This window comes from Apis cerana, linkage group LG12 (genome assembly GCF_029169275.1).
Source record: "Apis cerana isolate GH-2021 linkage group LG12, AcerK_1.0, whole genome shotgun sequence".
Classification (NCBI taxonomy): Eukaryota; Metazoa; Arthropoda; class Insecta; order Hymenoptera; family Apidae; genus Apis; species Apis cerana.
Window position 1 is genome coordinate 2,784,802 of NC_083863.1, and position 27,986 is coordinate 2,812,787.

The 27,986-nt window shown below is 16.5% G+C and overlaps 1 protein-coding gene across 2 annotated transcripts in view; it reads left to right on the plus strand.

The window, feature by feature from the left end:
* Window positions 1–27,986, plus strand: part of LOC108003947 (all trans-polyprenyl-diphosphate synthase PDSS1) — a 173,773-nt gene that overhangs the window by 100,718 nt on the left and 45,069 nt on the right. The window contains exon 2 of one of the 2 annotated variants that reach the window (XM_062083310.1): window positions 16,623–16,778. The exons of the other annotated variant lie outside the window; for it this stretch is intronic. Coding sequence (XP_061939294.1) covers window positions 16,623–16,778 — 156 coding nt within the window. The remainder of the gene's footprint in view (window positions 1–16,622; window positions 16,779–27,986) is intronic. 2 annotated transcript variants of the gene reach the window in all.

Here is a 27,986-nt window from a genome sequence, read left to right on the forward strand (position 1 = left end):
TATAACAAATAGTAAAATTTTTATTATTCAAACATGTATTATTTGAATAATTTAATATTGTATTAATTTTTTTTTCTACTTGCACAATAATGTAAACATACATTTTTATTTACTAATGGAAATCGAATTTAATTTAAAATTTATGTCGGATATGTCTATATACGACGACAGAAACGTAAATACAAACATATATAGCATTATCTATTGAAATGAAATGGGAAATATTTAAAAAGTCAAAAAATGATAAAAATATTATAGAATTGATGAAAGAATATAATAATAAGAATATAATAAAATTATAATAGAGTAGATTCATTATCCGAATTAATATGAAAACAAAACTATTTGGATTAAAGAATAATTGAAATCTCTTTAATTTCTCTTTAATTTCTTAACAATTAAATACAATAGTATTTATATTCTTATTTTTTACTATCTTTAAACTTTTTTTATTGTAAAATATATTTGAAAAATATGCATTTTGTAAATAATTTTCAATTTTAATTTTCTATTCTTTTATGATGTGAATGTGTCAATATTAATTTTTTTATCAATTTTATAACACACTTGCAATTTTTTTTTCTTTTCTATTTTCAATTTCAATATTATTGTATATATCATATAAATGCGTCCAATATAAATTACAAGTTAAATTCCATTTCCATAGCTGTAATAAAAAAAGATTTTTATTTTCTTATGATAGTATGTAATTCAGAAATAGTATATAGTTTAAATAAAGTTCAAATAGTTCAAATGAATATTCGATTAATAAAATGTATTAAAATATTATTAAGATATTAAATATACAAATAATAAAGTTTTATTTTATTGAAAAATTCACAATTATTGGCATTAAAAAACAGAAAAGTGAAATTAAAAATTATGTATAAGTTTCAGAAAAAAAATGCCGAAAAATAAATGGTGTATGCAAATAATTTTTATAAATTTTATGAGATTTATGAGATCTATCTATATCATATGATCTTTCTAGATATTTATTCAAGTTAATATTATTTTCTAAGTTATCTTATTTTGAATTACTTTGGTTTTTATTATATTATCAAAGCTTTAATTATATTCTTCGACGTCATATATGATTGCAACATGACGAACATGTTTGTAGGACAAGGAAACGAATAATTGACGGGAAAAGGAGTCATAAGCTAATCATAGCTAATCTAGAACGAGAGCAATTAAGAAACATAGTTGTAAATATAATAAAATACCTGTGTAAAATATTAATGATTGCTTACTGAAATTATTTGATATGAATAAAAAAATGAAATGCCTGAATAATAGCTTTAAGAACAAAACTGATTAATTAAATATTCTTGATATTTTGATAACATTTTTAGATAGTGATAAAATTAAATTCAATATATCTAATTCTATTTCTAATTTTATTTATATGAATTGATGTAAAAATTTCATTTTATTTTAATATATTTACAAGTGCAGTTTGGATTTTTATGCAGCTAAAATATATTAAAATATATAATTAAATATATAATATGTAGAATATATAGAACGTGTAATTAATATCATTCTCTTTAACATATGTTTCAAAAAATATATATATAGAATTACAGTATTTATATTTATGAAATATTAATTATTAATTTATGAAATATTTATAAAATATTAAATATTATAATTTTATTATCATTATATTATCATCACAAAATATAATTTTACATTTTATGAAATTTTAAACATAAAATATAAGAAGATAATTATCGAAATCAACAATTTTAAAATACTGTTTACTTCAAAGTTCAATTTCATAATAAATTATATTAATAGTACAAATAATTATACTATGTCTGAAAAAAACAATTGACAATATAATAAAAATAAGAATTAAAAAGTTAAAAAATATGTTTAAAAATATGTTTAAAAAAACAGAAAATTAAAATTTCCTCGTAGCACCTTAAAAATTTTATAAAAAATATTTTAAAAAATTTTTTATAAAAAAAATTATCATATAATTTCGTTTTTTTTATATCTAATTTTTTCATTTTCTTTTATTTTTAACAGTATTGTGTTTGTTGTTCAGATAATAACATAACTAACGAAATAAGAAAAATGAATCAAAGAGTGTTATTTGTTTTACATGTAATATTAATCATTTTTGGTGCGATTTAATTTTATCAATAATTTTATTAACAAATCAATTTTTTGTTTTATTAGTTTTAGAATATTAGTTTTTTTATTTAACAAATAATTATATAAGAACTATAAAAACATTTACATAATAATTTATTTTCATTGATTCAAGAATTGAAAATTCTGCTAATCAGTATTTTTAGAAATATATTAAAATATTGAATTAATTAGAAGATAAATCAGTTTGAATAATCGATTTGAAAAAATTGAATGTGTAAATATATCATAAATTATATCATGTTTAGAAATAAAATAATTTTCACATATATACAAATGTTAATATATTATTATATTAATATCTGTAAAGAATTGATAGAGATTAATATCAATATCAAAATATCGATAAAATTATTTATTAATTTAAACAATAATTTAAGTTCATATTAGATGAAGTGAATCGAACAGATAGTAGAAAATGTCTCTATAAATGTCTATACAATCTCGCTTTCTTCTTCGTTTCACTTTATTGAACATATATTAAATGCTTATAATTTAATAAATAATCTGCATTTTTATGTTAACTTTATTTGTCTTTAAAAACAAACGAATTTTTCGAAAGATTTTTAATACTTTCATATCATTTTTAATACTTTATAGAATAATATTTTATAAATGTTTAAAATTTAAAAAAAATCTATATAATGTAATATATATATATATATAAATCTATATATATTACATTATATAGATTTTATATATATATATATAAAATATATATATATATATATATATATTTATATAAAATTTTATATATTATATATATATATATATATTACATTATATAGATTATAGATTTTTTATATTTTAAACATTTTATATATATATAAAATGTAATATGTAATAAATGATAATACATTTTATCTATTCATTAAATACTTCAAAGTTTCTAGTATCAATTTGTACTTAATTCAAATTTCTTTAATAGACTAATATTACTGACATTTATAAGATCTACTTATATGTTAATTTATTTAACATATAAGTTTAATTTATTCATTGTTTCTTGTTTTCTATAAATTATTTTTATTAAGTTTTTTTTTAAATTTTAATAGTTGTGATTTAATATATTGAATTTCTCCCAATATTGTTTTAGAAGAATATTATTAAAGATTCTTTTCAATGTTTAATAATATTTAATTTATTTATTAATTTGAACATTCTATTTCTTTATTACTCATGGTATAAATAAAATTTGTATTTACACATTAAAATCGCATATTTGAAATAGATAAAATATAGATTTTAAAATATAGTTAGATATATAATTGGATAATATAAATATAGTTATAATTTCTAAAATAAATAAATAATTTATCTTGAATTTGAATAAATATTTATTTTAATATAAAAAATTGATTATTTTAATATACAATCTATAATTCTAATTCCATTATAATTAAAATAAAGAAAATATTTTATATAAATATTATCTTTTATGCGAGATATATTTTATATAAAATATTATCTTTTAATATTTATAAAAATAGAATAGATATGAAGAAAGTAAAATTTTTTATGTAGAAATTATTAAATATTATTATTATATCTTATAATAATAAAGTATGAAACTATAATGTGAAAAGTTTCACATTCTCTAAACATTATATTGATACACGTGAAAAAATTTGAAAATTAATTTAAATTATTACAAAAATTGCTATAACTGCTATATATAAAAAATCAAACAATTTATGAAATTCTTTGAAATAGAAATAGAATTAAAATTTTCTTATATGAAAGTCTGCCAGAAACGAGAAAAATTTTATTAAAAGAATTTATGAAAGTTTTGACTGATCGAGAGAAAAAAATTTATTAATTTAACTTAAGAATTATGTAATATTCCAAAATTTCATATCTATTTCACTATCCTTTATTATGACCTTTATTTTTCCTAAAAATTCAAGAATTTTCTTTCCAAAATGTTTGCAAGTAATATATATTAATTAGATAATTATTTCAAATAGAATAATAATGTAACATAAAATAATAATAATAAAAAATAATTATTTGAAATAAAATAAAAAAGAAGTTCATTCGAAATAAAAATTTTTCAAATAAATTCTAAATTTTTGTTTGAAGAATAAATTATTTTTAAAATTTAATTATTAAATATTAGATTATTTCAAATAATAAAGTACTTCTTATACAAACATAGATTTTTATTTTATTATTAGATCAAGAATTGTGAAATACAGAAAAAATGAAGAGAAATCATAAAATATGTTATGTAGAGAATATAAAGAAAAACTAGTTTTAGATGTAAAAATTTCATGTAGAAGAATATTTTTATTTAAAATAAAATCAAATAACTAACTATTAAATAAAATAATAAATATTGAAATGAATATTGATAATTTAATTTTCGAATAATAATATAAATAAGAATTTATTTTTAAAGTAACAGGTTGTTTTTATTATATTATTTCAATTATAACATTATTTCAATAATAGCACTTTTTAATAAATAAATATTAATCTTTTGAATCGCATTATATTTTTTATGTCATGAATGAGTACTTTGAATTACTAAAAATTTTTATTTTATTATATAATATCTTATTGTACTATCTGAACTTTTTTTTTATATTTATTTTTTTTTAATATATTTATATTATATTAATAAAATATAAATAAAAAATAAATACATAAAGTTTAATAAATATATAAATAAATAAATAAGTTTAAATAAATACATAAAATCGCATGTATCTTATAAATAAATTTAAGAAAATTCAAACTAAAATATTTTCTACAATGATCTTTTTTTTTATATATATATAAAACTTAAATCTTACTTAAATTATACGAATCAATGTAAGACTTATTTCAAATTATTATTAATCAAAATTTATCTTAGAAAACAGTCAACAATTTTTTACTTAATAGATATTTTAAAGCAATAAGGATTTAAACAAAAAATATTTATTATTATATTTATCTTTATTATTATATTATTATATTTTATTATTATATTATATATTTATACATTTTTTATTATACATTTTATTATACATTTTTATTATACATTTTAGATATGAATTTATAATAAGTAATCAAATATACAAGAGAATATGAAGATGTTATATTTTGAAGATAATGAATGAAGATAAATTTATTTTTTATTTTGTTAATGATTTTAATATTTAACACCAATCTAATTGAAAATCTTTGAATTAACACATTAAAAAATTGTATAAAAGATTTTGATTAAAAAAATTAATGACCTTAAATATTTTTTACAAATCTATCTTCAATTATTTTTATATCTCTTTTTATTTAAAATTTTTTTTTAGTATCTTTAATTAAAAATTTTAGTATCTTTATACATTATATAATATCTTTATATAAGTAAAATATATATTTAATAAAATATATATTTAAAATATTATTTACATATATAGCTTTATAAATAAATTATGTAAATATTATTTACTATTTATTGTATAGCGAAGTTATTTTAAGTAAATTTATTCTAGGGACAAAACTACTAAATTTGATAATTATCATTATCTATTATTGTATACAAAATTGTAATACTATAAATAATATGTTTAAAGTTAGTCAGAAAAGTAATATAACTTTATTTTTTAATAATAATTTATAAAATATATATATAAATATAATTTATATATATATTAAATAATATATATATATGTATATTTAATTCCTGTTTAATATAAGCATCGACTTCAGGAGATACAAAGGAAGGAAGATACGATTATTAATAATAAAAATACAAAGATCTTTTTCAAGAATTTGAATATAATATAATATTATAATATTATCAATCCTATTGAATATTCATATAATTATATTTAATATATTAATATATATTTATATATTAATGAATTTTTTGAAACAGTTAATGTACTTATTATATTACTATATTATTTTTAAAATCTTTCATTCTCTAATTATCATGTATTTCATTTTATATATAAAATTTTAGAAATATATATATAATATATTGTAATATATATATATTTATACAAGACATATATATAAACAAAAAAATAAAGAAAAAACTGTAAATAATAAAGATTTATATCTTATTGAAAATTTCTTATAATAATGAATAAGGTCAGAAAAATAATAAAATATATTACTTTAAAATAAGAATTTTCTTCATACATTTAAAATATTTTATTATATATATTAAATAAAGTAATACAAAAATATTCGTAATATCTTTAAAAATTATGTTTTCATAATATTATTAGTAAAAAGTTTTTATATATGTAATAATGTATGAAATATTCTGATCTCTAAAGAATATCTTTGATTTTTAAAATTCTTTTCATTTAATGTTGAACTTGATAAACAAGAATGTTAGACGATATTGTGAGATAGAAGATAGTTCATATACTTTCACATTCTTTAAGTTCAAATTCCACGTACAACTTTCAGTTATTAATCAATAATATGTGTTGAAATTTCTATATCTATAATTTGATTTGACCAATATTTAATGAAACATTTCAAAAATGATTAATGATTAAAATAATATCAAATATAATAATATTGATATTAAGTTATATATTAAGTTATTAAGTTAGATATTATTTCAAATAATTATGCATTAATTTATTTAGGCATATAATATTTTTCTAGATTATTTTATTGTTTCCAAAAAAGAAATAAGTTTTTATTAATTTTTAAATTTTTAAAATACTTATAAATATTAGTATTTCTCAAATATTCTTATTTTATTATGCTATTAGTTTCTATAAAGAAATTGTTTTTTTTAATATATTGAAGAAATTTATTTGATATATTTAACAATCTAGATATCTCTTTCATAAATTGTTTAAAGTAAAAATAATTTTGAAAATAAATTTATTATACAAATTAGTTAAATATTGTAAAAATTATTAGATTTAAAGTTTAATATAAATTTATTGTATTCAGAAATGTATATTTCTGAATAAATTAATAAATATATATTTAACTTTATATATTATATATTAAACTATTTACTTACATATACTTATATATTACTTATATATTAAATATATATTAAATACATACTTATATATTAAACTATTTGTCAATTTAGTTCAAAAAATAAAGATTTCGGATGTATTGAAAAATTGAATTCTTCATAAAATTACATTAATCTTTGAATTGCATTGTAATTAATGAAATAAAAAGAAATTAAAAAAATAAATTAAAATTTGTAATATATATTTAATTTTAGCATTGAAACTTATATATATAAATGTATAATTATTATAATATATGATAATATGTATTAATTATAATATATTAAAAAAAATTCATTTTTTATAAATAGCTTAAAAATTAATTGATTTTTATTTTTAATCAAAAAGTTTTAGTTATGATTCGATATTATTTCGAGTTAAATGATTAATAATCTTTATTTAATACATTCAATACTATACATAAAGAATAAAAAAATATATATTAATATAAAGAATTTATTATATATGTAATATGTATTTCAACGTTTCTATTTCAATAAAAATCCAAATTTTGCTAAGAATATTTGCATATTTTTTAAAATTGTAGAAATAAAAAGTTTAAAATTTGTCATTTTCACAAATATGATAATTCAATTCAATTGTTAATAAAATTATTATTTAATAATAATTTAATAATTAAATAAGATTACATTTTTATTAATAACATGCCTGGAAAACGCATTTAAACACAATTAGAATAAAAACAATATTTTATGTATTTAAACAATATTTTATGTGTTAATTAAAAATATGAGTATTTAGATTACAAAAGATTTTTTTTCGAAAAATTTAATAATCAGAATTCATCATAATATTAAAAAAATACTTAATAATTAACTAGAAAATTTTTTTATTTCTATAATTAATTAAGTCTTTAAAAAAAATATATTACTCGTTAAATGGATAATACAACAATTTTTTTTTAAAAAGTGCAATATCAAAAATAAAAAATCTTTTTTATGGTATTTTTTTTTCTAGTATTAATTCAAAAAAAAATTATTACTTTTAATTATTACTTTTATAATTTAGATATTTTTAATTTTTATATATTTTTAATTTTTTAAGTAGATTTTAGTAAAATATTTTTAAGTTGGTATAACATTTTTTTTCAAAAAATAAATTAATACATAAAAAATATGAAATAATATCAAATAATTATTTGATTCAAACAAAAATAATTTATTAATTCTTGATTTAAAATTTTGTAACAATTTCTGTTCTTTCAATTATTCTATATTTCTTATTTATTTACGATCATTTGAAAACAAAAATTAACAACTATATATTACTCATATAATGTCATAGCCAGTTAAAAATGATACAGGAATAGAAGAATATAGTTCAGCGCATTGCTTTTTCGATGCTTTTGTTTAATGCGTTGATTTCTTATACGGTAGCCTTGAATAATGAAGCAACATAAAGACAGGTAAAAGTGGGGTAGTGAACTTGCCTGTTGCTACAAAACTAGTTATCCAAGAATGTAATAAGCAGATACCGTGGCATGGAAATCATATGACACGCATGAACACACATCGAATACGGTCATTGCTCAATGTTGCATATCCTCCTATAAACACATGCTGTTTTATTTTAGTTTGACCTGAGTGCGTAACCGTGAAACGAACATCATTTGCCATCGTGAGGAGATAGCACGACCGTTTCAAATACATAAGAATTGTAATAGGTTGTTAAATATTGTTTAAAGTTCACTTTTATAGCTGGCCGCATTTTAGTAGGCATATAATTATCAGTAACGAATGATTTAACACTGCTAGAGAGAATTGTTTAACATTAGATATGTAATAAGGGTTGTGTTGTAACTTTTTGTGATGTAAATATTTTTTTTATTTTCTTGGATATTTTTCTCATCGATGTGTACGTAATATACAATAGAATGAAACACAACGTAAAGATTTTTTTTCGATAATATTTAAGCTCAATTAAAAAATCATAAAGTTTGAATTTAAAATTCAACAAATTTTTTAAAGTACTGAAAAATTTTATTTTCATTAATTTTATAATTTTTATTCAATATTTATTATAATTTTTATTAATAATTTATAATAATATAATTTTTTTAACAAATAATATTTCTTTATACTTTTTTGTATATAAATAATTTTGAATGAAAAAAATAACATTAGATTTGGTATTTTTAATGATAAGAAAATAAAAAAAATATTTTCAAAACATATTTTATAAAGAAGGAAAAAATAAAATTAAAATTCTTCTATTACTTCAAAAAATAATTTTTTAGAAACTATATTTGCAATTTAATTTCATGAAAAATTCAAAAATATTTATATAATTTCATTTCAATTTACAATTAGAATTAGAATTCTATTGAATTTCATAATTTTATAATTAATATTCCATAAGCTTGTGTAAATTATTTTTTTGTATAGATTAATATTATAAATAGAAATTTTTTTATTTATAAAAAGAAAGTTATAATTGATGACAATTTTTGATTTGAAATTTATAAATTAAAAATTATTATGAACATATAATAAAATTACCACTTAACTATCGATATAGATCCATAATAGATAATAACTAATAAACTATAATGATAAATTACTAAAAAAATAAAATAATGTTTTAAAAATATAATATAAATTCATAATGAAGTCACTCTGTAATTTTACAATTTTTTCCTTTTTTTTAGCTCGAAATATTATTTTATAAATTTCTAATATTTTTTACTTTTTATTTACATACTTTTTAATATTATTATTGAATATTATTATTGTTATATATTTTCAATGCTATTTAATTTTTTTTAAATTAAATTTGAGAATAAAATTCTTTTTTTTTTTACTTTAAAAAAAATTATTATTTTTATTTTTTTAATAATATATTAAAATAACAAAAGTTAATTATTAATTAATTCATTAGCTTGTTTGTATAAAGCTATCTAAAGAAAATAAAAATCGTGAACATATGTGAATTAAATTAAATAATTGTTGATCATAGATTAATGGAGAAAATTATTTATGTATTGCGTTTATATCCAATAAAATGTTTAATTAATTCTATTTCTCTGTATTAATTGAAAAAATTAATTTTAAAATTATTTAAATTTAAATATTATACTAGTAAAAACAACCATTAATTTTAATTTTTTACTGATGCAAACCGTGTTAATTAAAATTCTATAAGTCAAAAATTTTTATAAAATTACAATTTTATTCATTTTCTTGTGGAAATATATAATTAATAACAAAAATATTTTTATTCTATATTACAAAGAAATTCACTTTAAATGAAAATTTCATTGATATTATCGAAAGATTGTTCATATGTAGAATATAATGAGTTATATATGGAGCAATTTTTTACCAAGGAAATCCTATCGAAAAAATAAAATCAATCTTTGAAAGTTTTAGCAAAAACTTTAAACATAATATTATTTTATAATAAGGTATATTATAATAGGATAATAAAACATTAAAAACTAAACATTTCATAATTTAAAATATTGTTCTATCTAATACTACTATAAAGTTATATTTAAAAAAACGAAAAAATATTGAATCTTTGTATTGATTTTGTCTTAAAATGATGTTATAAAAAATTGTCGCGTATATAATTCACTATATAAGTACATTATACGTATCTCAAAGTTTCATTAAAAATAAAAAAAAATTTATAATATAGAAAATCTTTATATTTCTGTAACTAATTCTATATCGAAATGAAACTTATTTTAATTTCATATATAGTTACTATATGTCAAAATATCTTATTTTTTAATTATATGTAAAATTTGTAATAGCTAAATCTTCACAAATCAACGTTTATTTCTATCGAACTTCTATTATCATTGTAATTCGAAGTTTATATTTGTGTCATAAGATATCAGAAATGTATTCTTCGATATCATCTCTTTTTTAGAATTATTAAAATTTTTTTCGAATAACATAACACGACACATATCGTATTCCGATTTTTCTTATTCTTCGATCATGCATATACTAACATTTTATACTAACTACTATTAGTTTTTATCTAATTATTTTTCATCAGTTTTATTTATGTTTATAATCATATTTATATACATTGTTTTTATAATTTTGCTGAAAAAAATTATAAATTTATTTCTTTTACATCTCTTTTATTGTTGTAATTAAAGTATTATTAAAGTTTTCTTTAACAGAATATATTATATAAAAATATATATGAAATATATATATAAAATGAACTTATGGAAAAAGTAAAAATGCAGAAACGCTTGCTCGATTTCGATAATTTTTAAATAAATTATTATAAAGAACGAGATTCTAAACTTTTTTATATACATATAAGCGGCAGTTTTCGAAATATTTATAAATATTTCATATATTTATATTTTTTATAATAAATATACTATATTTTTTTGTCTCTAATGTAATTTTTGAATCGTTAATGAATTAATACATAATTTAAAAGATTATCTTTAAAAGATTACCATCTCTTTAAAGTTTAACTTAAAAAAAAAATTAAATTGAAACAAAATTAGATATAAACATTTAGTATATAAACATTTAAGTCAATTTAAAATTGACGATTAATTTTCTGAGTGCAGTTATATAGATATCGCATTTAACACGTCTTTACCGGACACAAGTACTATTTGTATGCCATGACCTCAATTGATTCTCCACCAAAGAGGCGAACTTATGAAACAGCGTTAATGTCATTTACTCGCATCCTGACATGCCCAATTCGCGTAATCTCAACCAACTAAAGATATGATATATGTACCCGCGAAGGGAAATATCATCTGCGTGATCGTCATTCATGATGAGTAAATACTAAGAAATCGCAGAGAATCGAAATTGAGTTCCGATGACGAAAGTGGTCATTGGTGTTCAAGTAAAAGAATGTCGTCCTGGCACATACTGCTAATGTGACGAGAAGTGGAAGGAGAAGTGATCATCACTGTAACCCATTACGTGCCTATGAAACGTAAACAGTGAATAGCAGGAACGACAGATCTTGCAAATAACAATTGCAATTTTATGAAACAATGTATTACATATTTATTATATATATTTCAAATTATATTCCGTGTATTTTCGATAAACATTGAAATCGATTATGAATTGAATAAATTTTAAAGATTGGGGGGAAATGGTTAAGAAAAAAACTTTTTTGATTATTTATAAATTTGAAATACATTAAATACAATTGAAATACTTTTGTAATTCAAACTTTTATAAGTTATTTGTAATAGTTGTTTGCAACTCATAAAAGTGCTTATATTTTATAACATTATTTTTAGAATTTTTCATAAAGTAAATATTTTTGATAATTGACAATATTGATAATATTTTGATAATTTAAATTTTTTTTCAAATATATTTAAAATAATTATTAATTAAAATTGAACATATAATTGAATACCATCATTAATAAAATTTCTTTTGATATTAAATAAAAATAAGGACAAAAAATTTATAAATTAATATTGTAAATTATTTTCTGATTACTAGCTTCATACTATTGTTTATTATGAAATTAATAAAGTTATTTACTGAAGGACTATAAAAATTATAACAATTATTAGTATAATAATATGTTACGAAAAATTTGATTGTTTCTTATGCGATGCGATAATAATAAATCTAAACTTTTAATTATTGGAGTATTATTAAATTCATTTTTAAATTAATTTATTTATTAATTATTTTCTAATAATTTAAGTATATTTTTATAGATATAATATATTTTATTTAATAAAAAACAAAAATATCTTATTTCTGAAGCTCTTGCTTGGCATTATTTTATAAAATTATTTTAATGAAGTTCATAAAAAATCATAGGTATAACTATAGTCATAATTATTGATATAAATATTAAACTCTAAAACTATAAAAATTTAATTTTCATTTTTTAAATAAATTTTGTGCTATGCTGTGTTGTGAAAATTTTTACAAACTGAATTATAAACTTATTTTAATTTGAATTATATCATATTATATATATATTAAAATTCGAATTCAAAATAATTTATCTTCATAATTAATTATTTAAAAATAAATTTATTTTAATTAATTCAAACTTTTATCAGCATTGATTCTATAATTCGAAGTAATCTTATTAATAAATTAAGACAATTAAATATTATTATTTTTTTAACTGTTAAAATTAGTTCGAAGAAAGTATTATTTTTTTTTAATTTTAGCAATTAGAAAAAATATTATCTTAAAAAGTTATTGCATTGTAATTTTTGTTTGTTAAAAAATTTTGATAAAAAAATGAAACTTTAATAATTTAAAGATTTTATTTCTTCCCTTAAAATTTTAGATATATTATAATTATTAAACTAATATATATATATATATATATATATATATTAATAAATATTATTTAAAAAATATTATTTCATTTAATATGTAAAATGCTATACACTCGAATTAAATTTTATTTTCACTATTAAATAAAATATTTATTTTTCCTTTAATTTCATTTTAAGATAAATATAATATGTTAGTCCAAACAATGGGTAGCTTTATGGTATCAAATATATTTCTTAGAATTTTGTAGTTTTTAGAAATTTAACCTTAAGCACTTAGAAAGTTGGAAAGTCTCCTAATTTATAAACGAGCAATATGTTACTATATGTTACTATATATAAAATCATTGCTCTGAGAGTCATGAACTCTAGTAATTACTATTGATAATTCTAGGAGTCTAAGTCTAGCGGGAAATTTGTTGTCTTATTATCCACTAAAGAAATTTCTTCTTCTCTTCCCAGAGATATCGCTTGGAAAAAGATTACTCGGAATTGATCATTTCCCAAGAGATGAATTTTTTCTCGGGTCCCATTTCTGACTTTTTTATAATTTCAAAAAAGACTCAAATTCTGAACGAATAAATATAATTTGTGTATAATAATTGGAACATTAATATTGGAAATATTGGAAATATAATATTGGAAATAATATTGGATTATAATAATATTGGAACGTTAAAGCAGAATATAGAATATAGTGGAATATAATAGATTAATGAAAACCTATAGATTCATCTTAAAATATTTAAAACAATCTTGGAACATTCGCTCCAAACACTTTCAAATTTACAAAACATAATCGATATTTGTTTCGAACATAACTTGCGTGGAATCTTTTCAATAGAATAATTCAGAATAATTTTAATCTTGTGTATATTCGTATTATATATATAAAAGTATATACTATGTATATAAAAGTTTATTATTTACAAAAAATATTTACAAAAAATACATCTTACAGATTCCAACAGTCTTGAAATATATTAAATATTGTTGTAAATAATATTTTCTTATATTTAAAATTGTTGCTTAGTCTTAGTTTCATATATAAGTAAATTTCCGTTGTATTATAATGCAGTTAATATATTACGCATTGTAGAAAATTGTTTTATATAAGAATTTTCTTTATAACACAAATAATATAAAGAAACATATTGGGAAATTATGTTAAATATTTGTTTTATTTTTTTTCATTAAAATTTTGTATTAAAAATATAATTTAACAGATACAATAATTTTTTTAAAAAATAAATAAAAAAGTATATACATTATTAATTAAAAGAAAACATACATGTTATACAAAAAATATAATATAAAAATAATAATGACAATATCTTTGACACGTTCTAAGAATTCACATAGAAACTTATAATATTAAAAAAGTATTTTTATAATTTTTATTAATTATTATTAATAATATTCAATATTGAATATTATTTAAATATTTCAGTTAAAGTGAGTTAAATAATATTTTTTTAAATTTTGATTAAGTTAGAGTTTATAATAATTAAAGAATATTCTACTATTCTTTTTCTTGTTGTGTATGTTATAAATTATATTTTATTTTTAATCAATAACGAAAACACTCTTTTAAAGTTGGCTATTATTTTTATTATTATTTATATAATAAATATAGATATATTAATAATAATTAATATTTCAATAATATTGAAATAAAATATTTTAATAATAATTTTAATATATTTAATTTTTAATATTTATATATATCAGATTCAAATTAATTCAAAGCGTTTTAAATTTCATTATTTATTTTTGCTAGCAATATTATTATATTAATATTGTATTGTAGTAATATTTTTCTTAATATTTTGAAAAGCATTATGATATTTTAAAAAATAAGCAGCAATTATATTTATAGAAAAAATTGAAAAGATAATATTCATCATTTAAATTGAGATATTTTTTTATAATTACTAAAAATTTTTATTTCGAAATTTTTTCAACACATAATAATTAATTATATAAAAATAATTTTTTATTATTAATTTCCTGTATAAAACATTTAAAAGAATTATGATTATATTTTTCATATTATTACTAAAAAATTTAGACAAATATCCAGTTATCTTAAGTAGTAAAGTCAATAATATATGAAACATATAGTAATACACAAAGTAGTAAATAACGATATATGATCAGACTAAATGATATGCTCACGCTATTTATTAATATATTATCATGCAATGTATTCATACATTCATAAAACAAATGTTCTATTTGTCTTATCGCCTTAGATTTTATTCACAATAATCACTATATAAACATTTGATAGTTACAAGCATACTGAGTTATTATAATTGATACGATTTGTTTTATGCTATATTCTACTATATTCTACTGATTGTATTATATTTCAACTGATTTAATAATATAATTTAATAAGAATATTAATAGTAAAATTTTTATTAACAAAATTACATTATTATGAAATTTTTTGATTATTGAAATAATATAATTTACTTTATTTTATTTTTATTACATTTCAGTGATTATATAAAAATTTATTTTATTCGGAATTGATAAATAAAAGAATAAAGAAAATGCTATATAATTACAAAATTATTATAAAAGCTTAATAGTAATTTTATAATTTAGAATATTTATTTATTTATTTTTTTTTCATAAAAAATGGAAATGTAATTTTATTGTACTATAAGTCAATATATAATTTTTTATAATATATTTCAACTTTAATAAATTAATTACAAAAATATATTTAAATAATATATATATAAATAAATATATTTAAATAATAATAAAATATCCAAAAAAATAATTTAAATTTAAAATCTCAATATATTTAATTATTTTAGAATTATTTAGATACTTTATTATATCTTATATATTTAGAAAAAAATATATTTCATAAGAAATTTATTTATTTTTTTTTAATAATTTTATCCGATCACAAAAATTTTTTATTCTTTAATAAATAAGAAAATTTAATGTTATTATTATCATTATGATATAATAACTTCAAATATAATAATATACACAATATATTTTTTATAAATATTTTCAATATAATTATTAAAATCCTTTAATATTAACAATAATACATTAAATAATTGAAATGTATGAAATTTACGTTAAGATTTTTAAATTACAATCACATCAAAGTTTTTTCGAATACATTTATTTCATTAACAATGAATTTCTCTTTTTCCATGCAGAATAGAACGACCACACGAGATAGCAAAACGAATATCGTAAGGATGATGAGCTCTATGCAAACACAATTGCCCGGATCTTTATACGATTCGGATCAAATTGATCCGTATCGACTTCTCGAGGATGACCTTAAAGATATCTATGATGATATACGAGAGGTTAGTGAAGATTTATCAGAAAGATGAATAATTTATAACTTGCATGTTGTTATATTCATTATGAAAAAATGGAATGAAAAAATTATATAATTATTTTTATTATTTTTTAATATTGAAAAATCTTATTAAATTCAGATTTAGTATATAAATAACATAAAATTAGTTTTTATCTTATTTTTAATTTTTATTTTTATTATATTATCACTTGTATTAATATTGATAATATAAATGTATGATAATATAAATATTAATTATTATATTAAAAATACTTATAAAAATAATAATTTTTTTGAATCTTAATCGAATTGTTTTATCCAAAATTATTTTTACGTAATAACATAATTTTATATTTTATATTTATATTTAATAATATAATTTTATATTTAATAATATAACTTTATTTTAATATAATTTTAGTATTATATAAAAATATTAATTGCTGAAAATAAAAATTAAATTACTGTAAATTATTAAATAAATAAAATTAATAAAATTAATAATTTTTACGAGATTTGTAGCATTTTAAAAAATTTATTAATCAAATTTAAATTTCAATAGTTATAGATTAATAATTATAGTTTTTATTATTATTTATTATATTATATTAATATTAGGCTTTAATATTATTATGAAAATTAACTCTTGCTTATTACAAATTATGAATAATAAAAGAAAATTTTGTTTTTACGTCCCATCTTAGTAACTATCAATTAAAATATATGTCAATTAACATATCTTTTTATTTTCTATTTTCGTTTCTTTTTTATTATTATTATTTTATTTTTTCTAGATTTTATTTTAATATCAATGGATTTCATACATTAACTTTCTAACAATATATATATTCTATCTTCTTAGTCTAGCTTAGTTTTAGTTTAGCTTAATTACCAGGAAATATGGAAATCTTAACAAATTTCTTAATAAAATTTACTTACTTTATAAATATGAAATGACTCAAATTTTTTAAATTATTATCATTTGTATCAAAAAACTTACATATTATTATATTATTATTTTGATAAAGAAATATATAATAAACTAAATATTTTTTTAATTTTTAAAAAATAATTCTGAAGAAACTGTTTATTGATAATAATTTTTCTTAATTATGTTATAAAACAAATTTTTATATAATAATATTATTTATTTTAATTTCGTTTTTTTTATAAAATTCATTTCATAAAATTAAAAATATTTAATAATAAATAATAAATAATTTGTTTTGTGAAAGAAAATGTTTCTTAGTGAAGAATTAAATAAGAATATTAAAGATGAATTGAAATTTAGTTTTTCAAATCTTGAATTTGAAATTAAAAAATTTGTTTTTAATTTTTTTTCTAAAAAACAAAATTTATTTTATCAACAATTTGAATTTTAATAAATTTTAATTTATGTAATTCTAGTTTGAAATTTATTAATAGTAACAATAATTATTATTGTTTGAAATTCAACAGATTTTAAATTCTGCAACTAAGTTAAAACTTCAAGGTTTTTGTATTTATGATGATTTTTTTATAATCTATAATTTTAAATTAAGAAATTTTTTATTTAAAATTATTTTTATATATTTAAAATTATTTTATATATTTAATAATGTTTGATAAAAATAAAAATTAAATTATTGAATTTAATTTTATTAAAATTAAGAAAAATATTTACAATATTTTAAATATTATTTATTAATAAAATTCTAATTTTGACATTTTTAATTTCATTATAGAAGATAATTCTATATATAATAATTTGCTAAAAGACATGAATAAAATATAATAATTTTAATAAATAATTTTTTGTTTTTACATTTTATTTCATTTTAATGCATAGAAATTAAGTTAATGTCATTGCTGTAAATAATACATATTCTTAATATGACAAACTTTTATAAACAATTTATTGTGCTATGATAATTTCTTTATATAAGAATTCTATTCTTATATGGAGCATTTCTTTCAGGCAAATTGAACATGATTAAAATCAATTTTTTGATACCATTTTTGATAGAAATTGCATCGATTTTCTGCGAATTATTAAATATTTCGTTTTAGCAGGAAAGTGATGGTTCAAAGCCGAAAGAAGATATATATATATATAATCGTACATATAAAAAAAAGTAAATAAATCAATTGATTTACGTCATTTCTTTTTTGTTATCCAATAATGTAAATTTTCGTTTGTGAAATCATATAAATAGAATCCAGAAAAATAAATTTTTCAAATAAATAATTAAAAATAAATATTTTTATTCTTCTAATAATATAGGATTTTAAAAATAATCTTTTTTTCTGAAATAATAGTTATCATCAGTTGTATTATCGTCAATAGTACAATAATTTTTGCTATTTTTGATGGTCTATATGCTATTTTATTTTTAATGTTTATTTAATTATGAACAGAAACATATTTTTGATATTCTTGCTCAATAGCATTAATATTAAATGTATCTTAATGTATTATAATCTTATCCTTATGATTAAGGATTTAAAAATTTTTAGATTTAACACAATAAAATATGAAAATATAAAAAGTAATAATTTGAATGCTTTACGGCAAAACAGTTTTGCACGGACAAAACCATTTTGTTCTATTCATGTAATAAAACATGATGAAACATGGATGAAAAAAATGGATGAATTTTCCAATTCAGAATTTTTTCTTAATAGAGAAGAATAATAATAAAGAATCTCACATTATTGAGCAAGACATTAAAAGATATAAAATATACTTTTATAACAAACTTAAATAACATCGATAGCATATACAGTTTTTACAAAACACTAGAACGAATAAGATAAATAAACAAAGATTCACGGAGTCAGAATTGAATCATAGTTCATATTTTCGATGTGAACTTTGAATTTTATGCTATTTTATTGCGGATATTCAAACTTTATACAATTTCATTGTATATAGCATTATTTTTGAATTATTTAAATAATCATTTTATTATTTTCTAAATCATTTTTATTATTTTCTAAAAAATTGAATTTACAAATTTTATAGGAATCATAAAAAAAATGTCAAATATTTCACTTTATATAAATATCATAATATTAATATTATTTTGAAATGAGTTTTTTATTAAAATATAAAAAAATATTTCAAATAATAATAGTGTAAATAAAATTTCAATATTATTAGAATGCAGTATATTGAAATCTTACTATCGTATATAATACATATAAAAAAATTTAATCTATTTTCAATTTATTTATAATTATAGAAGAAATGTTTAATTTATAAAAGAAATGAAAAATAGAATATGATTATCTTTGAGCAAACAATAAATAATTTATTTCATAAAATATTAAATAAATCATTTAATTTCAATAATATTATAGTACACACAATATAATGTATATACATATACAGATACACACACACATGCACTGTAATATATTTCATAAGTAAATTATTTTTTATATAATTTCAAAAAATAATGTATATACATATACAGATACACACACACATGCACTGTAACATATTTCAAAAGTAAATTATTTTTTATATAATTTCAAAAAATAATTTTAAAATAATGTAATATATTAAATTTTTTATATTAAATTATAACGTTTATGTTTATCATGAAAAAAATAAATTATTTATCAGATAATTATTTATCTTATATCCTCTTTATTTGTGATTTTTATTCTGTTAAAAAAATTATTATAAGATTTTAATTTAAGTGTCCATCAATTATTTGAGCAAATGATTATAAATAATTCGAGATATTTTTTATATGAAAATATTATTTGAAAAAATTAAATCATTTTATATTAAAAAAAAAAAAAAAATATATCGAATTTGAATATAAATTGTATATTTATATTACAGCAAATACTATACTATTTATTTATTCGAATTCAAGGTAAATATTTTTTTCTTTTTTTTTTTTTTATTGAAATTTAATTAACCTCAAAGATAACCATATTTTATTTTTCATTTCTTTTATAAATTATTATATGCTATTATTTTTTATTTGAATTCGATGAAAATAACTAGTTTTTTAACAAATATTTATATTATTATTGCAGTTTAATATTATTACTTTAATTTATAATTAATATTATTATGATAATAACTATTACTATGCTTGGTATAATTATTATTATATTAATTGTTCAATACGTTTTCTTCTCAAAAGTTATTCAACGCATTTTTTATTAGGAAATAAAAACTATTTCTTTAAATAATTAATTTTTTGTTATTTTCTTAACTATTCTTTTTATCTCAAATTCTTTTAATTTATTAAGTAAAAAATATAATCTCAATCAAAATATCTATAAAATTATTAAATAATAATACTTTATTTAAAATTATTATTTTTAAATAATTAATTGACATAAATTTGACTCATTTCTTATTCATAACAATAATAATAATGAAATAATAAATAATAAATAAAATATAATATAATAATAAATAATAAATAAAAAATAAAATATAGTAATAAATAATAAATAATAAAAAATTTGTATAAAATCATATTTTTGGATTAGATTTTTTTGATTTTTTTTAGGTTAAAAAATTAAAAACTTTTTCTTACTAATCTTTTTTTATTAAAAATATTTAAAAAATAAAAATCTTTCATAGTTAAATTGTTTCGATATTTAAGAAATCAACAATCGAACAGTAAATCGAAATACGATATCATTTTTGATTAGAAATTATTTTATCATTAAATAAATTAAACATATTTGGAAATGTAATCAAATAATATTTAATACCTAATTATTAAATCAAAAGGAACATATGAAAGCATTATAATAGATAAAGTGCAGAATGCTATAGAGTAAAAAATATATATTTCACGATAAAAATATATTATAATTCTTATATTTTTAATTTCGTAGGTTAATTATTAATAATATTATATTATATTATATAATTATTAATAATAGATTCATTATTAAACATTTACATTAAATGATAATTAATTTAATATATACCTTCCTCGAAAAATTATTATTATGTGTAGATTATTATTATTTATGTAATTTATTATAAATTATTATCGAAAAAAATTTTATAGAAGATAAAATATCAAAGTATATAAGTATTCATCTTTAATTATCTTTTTTATTCTTTCGCTAGGAAAATCGCTAAAAAAATGAAATAAATAGTGAAGTATAATAATAAAGTTTTAATAATGAAAAATAGATTGTATAATAAATTGTATAAAAAATAAAATAAAATAATTTAAAAAAAAATGATTCGATTTTATTAAAAATGATAAATGATATAATAAGTTGTCATAAGTTTTAACAAAAAATAAATACAGAAAATTTATAATCAAAAAAATAATGGAAAAAAAATGAATAAAAATTTTGGATTTAGTATAATTATAAATATTTATAACAAGGAACATTGCGTTTTCACATGTAATTATCACATCAGCGAAAGCAGCCCATGACTTCACGGTCTGCATATACGGCCGAGAATAGAACTTTTACTTACTTGATCGTCTAGGCTCTAACAATTGTATTTGCGTATTCACGTACAAACATGTTTAGAAAGCACTTTTTCTCGTCGCGACGGTAGAATGCGATAACATTGACTTGTCAATTACATGCTATCACTATTGTTAATATTGCGTTTTGCTTTTTGGGGTTAATTGATATGCGAATTTCAATTAATTGTTTCGTTTGATGAATATAATAATTATTACCTATTGGTTTAAGAAAGATTAAAAAGTAATTTTAAATTTTAGATTTGAAAATAAAATGTAATTGAAAATTCAAATATGATTATTATATGATTTTTTATTTTTTTACAAATAAATTAATTAATTATTCAAATTAATTGGAGGATAAATTTATTTGATTGAGAAAAAATAAATTTATATAAATATAAATATAAATTATTTAAAAATTAAACAATTTGTAATATATATAGATATTTATTTTGTAAAAGAATAATAAATAATAATATATTTAATACATATAAATGCTTTAAAGTTTATATCATTTATTACTTACTTTTTATTCAATTTTATTTAATTAAAAGATTTTTCTGGATATGAAATTTGTTATGATTAATATAATAATGTTTCGCTTTAATAAAATCCATTTATTATTATTTAATCATTGTTTCTTATTTTCTATGAAGAATGTTTTTATTTTTTTTAAATTCTAATAATTTTGATTTATTCTTTTTAATTTCTTTCAATAAAATATTAGGAAAATATTATGAGAGATTTTTTTTGAATACTCAATAATATTTAAGTTATCTATTGAATTTTTTTTTTATACTGTGTGCATTAAAATTTGTAAGAGAAAAAGTAGAGAAAATATTTTAAAATAAATATATAGTTTCGATATATGATTTATTTTGAGTTATTTTAAATAATTTGTTATTAAATAAAAAAATTAGAATATATTAATAATATATCTGTATTCAATTATTTTTGTAGTCAAAATAAATATATAATATATAAATTCGCAAAAACAAGAGATTAAAATTAGAAAATATTAAAAGAGAAATAAAATTAAAACACTAAAAACCATCAACAAATAAATGATTAAAAACAAATATTATAAATAAAATATTATTTTTTAAGTAGTTACAAATTTAATAAATAAAAATTATAAGCATTATATGATCATATTATTTAATTCTAATTTCTAAAACATTTAATTCTAATTTCGAAAAGTTTAATTTTTTTTAATATCAAATATCATTTCGAAATTTGCAAGTTTTTGAAATCCGATATGAAATTGTATAGAATAAATATATTTTGAATATAATTATTGAAATATTATTATGTTTTAAAAATATTCAAAATTTATGAAATAAAATATAGATATTGAAATTAATTCAGATTAATTCAAATTACGTATTGAATTTCAATTTCAAGTTCTAAATTTCAAAAATCTAAAGATTTAACAATAAATAGAATTACTAGATATATCACTGATTAAGTACGTATTGAATTTCAATTTCAAGTTCTAAATTTCAAAAATCTAAAGATTTAACAATAAATAGAATTACTAGATATATCACTGAATATTTCGAAAATTTAATTTTCTATTCAATTTATTATATAAAAATATTATGATCATTATGATCATTATTTAGCTATTTTAAATAATTTTCAATAATAAAACAATTTAGACAAAATTTAAATAATTATATAAATTTTAACATATATTTTTATATTAAAAAATCGTCCAATTTTTAACTAAATAAAATTAATAAAAGATTAAATATAAATATATTATATTAAATATAATATAAAATTAAAAAAAAATTATGTAGAATTTATAATATATTATGTTTCAGAAATAATTTATAAAAATTCAATTTTATAATATTTTACATAAGATATAAAGATATAAGATATTTCATATAATATATAAAATATTTTCATATAAATTTGTTCTTTTAAAGAAGAAGAATAGTGATGGATCAGTGATTGTAATATAAAATAAAAAATATGAAAAAATCTGAAAGAAATTTATTCTACTTATTTTATACGCTTCTTACAAAGAATAACAATATTATATACATAGAATAACAATATCGTGTGAAATGCATGAAATTGATAAAGTCTTGCACAAATTTAATTTTTTATGTAAAAGAAATTTTAGAATATATGTAAGAAAAGATATATAGTATTGTGTTTTCCGATTCTTAAGATTCGCCGATATTAATGCATTAAAAGAATACGACTTTTCGTTTCACTCTACTTTCCTTAAGTTAATAGATAGAAAAATAAATCTAAAACTAGAAACCGTTCAAAGAAAATATATAAATTAAATATATATAAACTTATATCAGATTAAATTATAAGAAAAAAAAATCTAGGCCTCGAAATATTTTTTATATTTTAAAAATTATTTTAAAAATATCGATTAATATAAAATAAATTGTTTATTTATTTAAAGTATTGTATATTTTTAAAATTATTTTATCGAATATTAATTTTTAATTTTATCAAAATTTCTTTTTCCGATTAAAATCTTGTAGATTTCTAAAATTTTTATAATTTTTTGAAATATTCTTCAATAAAATATATAAGTAAAGATTATGATATTATTATGATATATTATTTTTCCAATGTGTTTTTAAATACATTATTCAAAAATTCAGAATAAAAAAGAAATAATATAACTTATTTAACTATTATTTATCAATATTTTTATTGCAACCTAGAACTATATTGATTCAAATATTTGAAGTTTTTTCCCCCAAAAATTCATAATAGAAAAAATTTAAAAATGAAATTTTTCAATGAATAATCCAAATTGCCTTATCTAAAATTTTGAAAAAAAATCCAAACTATTTATCAAAACTATTTTATTTCAAGTATACAATCTTTAATTAAATTAAATATTTCAAAATTTTTTAATATTTTGAAGAAAATATAAAAAAATTTTGAATGAAAAAATTCAATATTTTTATTAGAACATAAAATCACTCGTTAAATACAATACTTAAATTTTTTAAAATATTTTAAGAAACAAAAAAATTCAAAAGTGTAATTTTGACTAATTAATGATCCAATTTTTTTTAAAAGATTTAGAATTATTATAATATCAAATGAATCTTATATCAAAAAAGTATTCGATATAAGACATTCAATATATAAGTTTTTTTTACTAACTATATCAGTTTCGTCAATTAGCTTCCGATCACATGATTTGATGACCACGCGGAAAGTATCACTGACGTAGTTTGCAAAACAGTTAACGAGCGTTCCTTTCGACTTTGGCCAAATTCCAGGACGAACTTTCAGCCGTGTTTCGCAGTTGGAATTCGAAATATTCTCTTCGCCTTTTTCGCTATTTGTTTTCTTCCTATATCATAGATTTGTGCCTCATTTTGTTTTGACACATATACGCAATTATTATTGTCTTATAGGCATCGATTGTTTATGTGGAGCCCGATTAATAATTAGTTTGGAATAAAATATGTAACACCTCTATTGAATCAAAATAAATTTATAATGTCAAACGAATTAATATTGTCTAGAATGCTAAAATATTTCAATCAAATGTTCTATCGTAGCAATGTTTCTAAATCAAACTTGGAATTATTTGAAATAATGAATAATTTATTTGAAATAATGAATTATTTTTTGTTTATTTTACAAATAATATAAAAAAATAAAATTGTTTTATATAAAATACAAATAAATTATTTTTGAATATAAATAAATTTATAATAGATTATAAAATAAAAATATAATAAAAATTAATAATTGAAAGATTAAAAAATTTAAATACATGAAAATAAACAAAAAATTAAAATTTTTAAAAAAATTAAAATTTTATTATTTTATTCACTTTATATTAAATAAAAAATTTTATATCTCAAAAATTAATTTTACAGAAATTATGTTTCACGCTGAAAGATTGAATGCAAATTTTTTTTAAATATTAGAAAATAATCGTATATTTATTTTTTTGTTTTTTTTGTTATCGTAATATTAAAAATATTGAATTCGTATTTTAAAATAATTTAGATTTTTTAAATTCTCAGAAATCTCGAAATAAAATATATATTTATACATTTTTTAGAATCTAATTTGATATTTTCATATTTTCATACTTTTATTATAATCCTGACATATCTGTTAGGAAACACTGTATGATAGTATCGAAAGAATATAATTGAACTGACGTAATAGGAATTGGATTAGTGTTGAGTTATTACTTTTGAAGCACATTGTTTCTTAGACAAAGAATCATAATATTATATATCAAAAGAAATCGTAAATGATAATTGTTATCAAAAGAAATTGTAAATGATAATTGTTTCGAGTCTTTAAAGTACATTTCAAAAAAAATTAAAATTGATATATTTGCAATTTATTTCTATTTTGAATGTATCGGTATGTTTTTATTCTATTTTTATTTCTCATACTTAATATTAATAAATATATGTGATCTTGAGATTCACTTTTTTTAGATTCTTTTGTATTTACTAAATTTCCTAATGTATTTACTAAAATATTGAATAAATATTTGAAGTCTCGATATATAGTTCGAATAATTTCAATATTTTTAGCTTTGTTGTGATACCAATGCAATTTGATATTATATGCATATTTTATTTTTATATCAAATGAATTTTAAATCGGTAATACAGAATTATTTAAATATCATGAGAAAATCTATCATATCCATCGCTTGATTGAATCATTGAGACATTGTTGATATCTATTTTTCACATGATCGATCAGATTTGCTAAATTTCATACATCGATTAATATATGGATTATAAGTATAAGAGATTAAGTTTAATATATATATATTTTTAAATCCAATTCAATATCAGTATCTATATTTTGTTTTATAGATTTTAAATACTATTTAAAAACAATAATATTTCAATAATTATATTTAAAATTTATTCATTTTATACAAACTGACATTACATCTTAGAATAAATATTTATAAGTTTTAAATATTAAAATACAATATTTATAAAATATAATAATATATTACAAAAAAAATATTTAAAAAAAATCTTTAATAAATGACATTTATTGAAATTTTCGAAATTAGAATTATATAAGATTTTAAATAATATATTTGATATAAATTATTTTATCCAAAAATAATGATTGGTTTTAATCAATTTTTTTTTCTCAGTAATATGTTCTAATTTTGACAATTAATATTCTTTTTTAGCATAGAAAAGAAATTATTATAAAAAAAAAGAATTATAAAATTGAATTTTATATAAAAGATAATATAATTGATTTTAAAGGTAGAAAGGTCAGAAGAATCAGGAAATTTATGGTGAAATATAATTTTTGAATTTATTTGATGAAGTATAAGTTCAAATATATTATATTGTTTCTATTTTCCATAATATTTATAGAAGATTCGAATTGAATTAGATAAACTTGAAATCTATTTGCGAAATATTTGTTCTTATTGTTGTATAATAAATATTTGAAAGATAATTTTCAATTCGATAGAAAGAATAATATTATTGAAAATTTTAATTTTAATTTGATAATTGATTTAGATGCACACGCGTACAATGTTTAATATCTCTTCATTCTTATTATTAATTATTATCAATTACAAATTGTTATTAATAATGAAAATATTAAAAAAATAAATATTAGATTTTTCTATTAATTAATCATTAAGAAAATATGTAAAATAAAAATGTAAAGCTAATTATAATATTCTCTTTTTAGTTTTATTTCTAAATTTTCTTTTTTTTTACTATTTTTTTATATTTAATAAATTT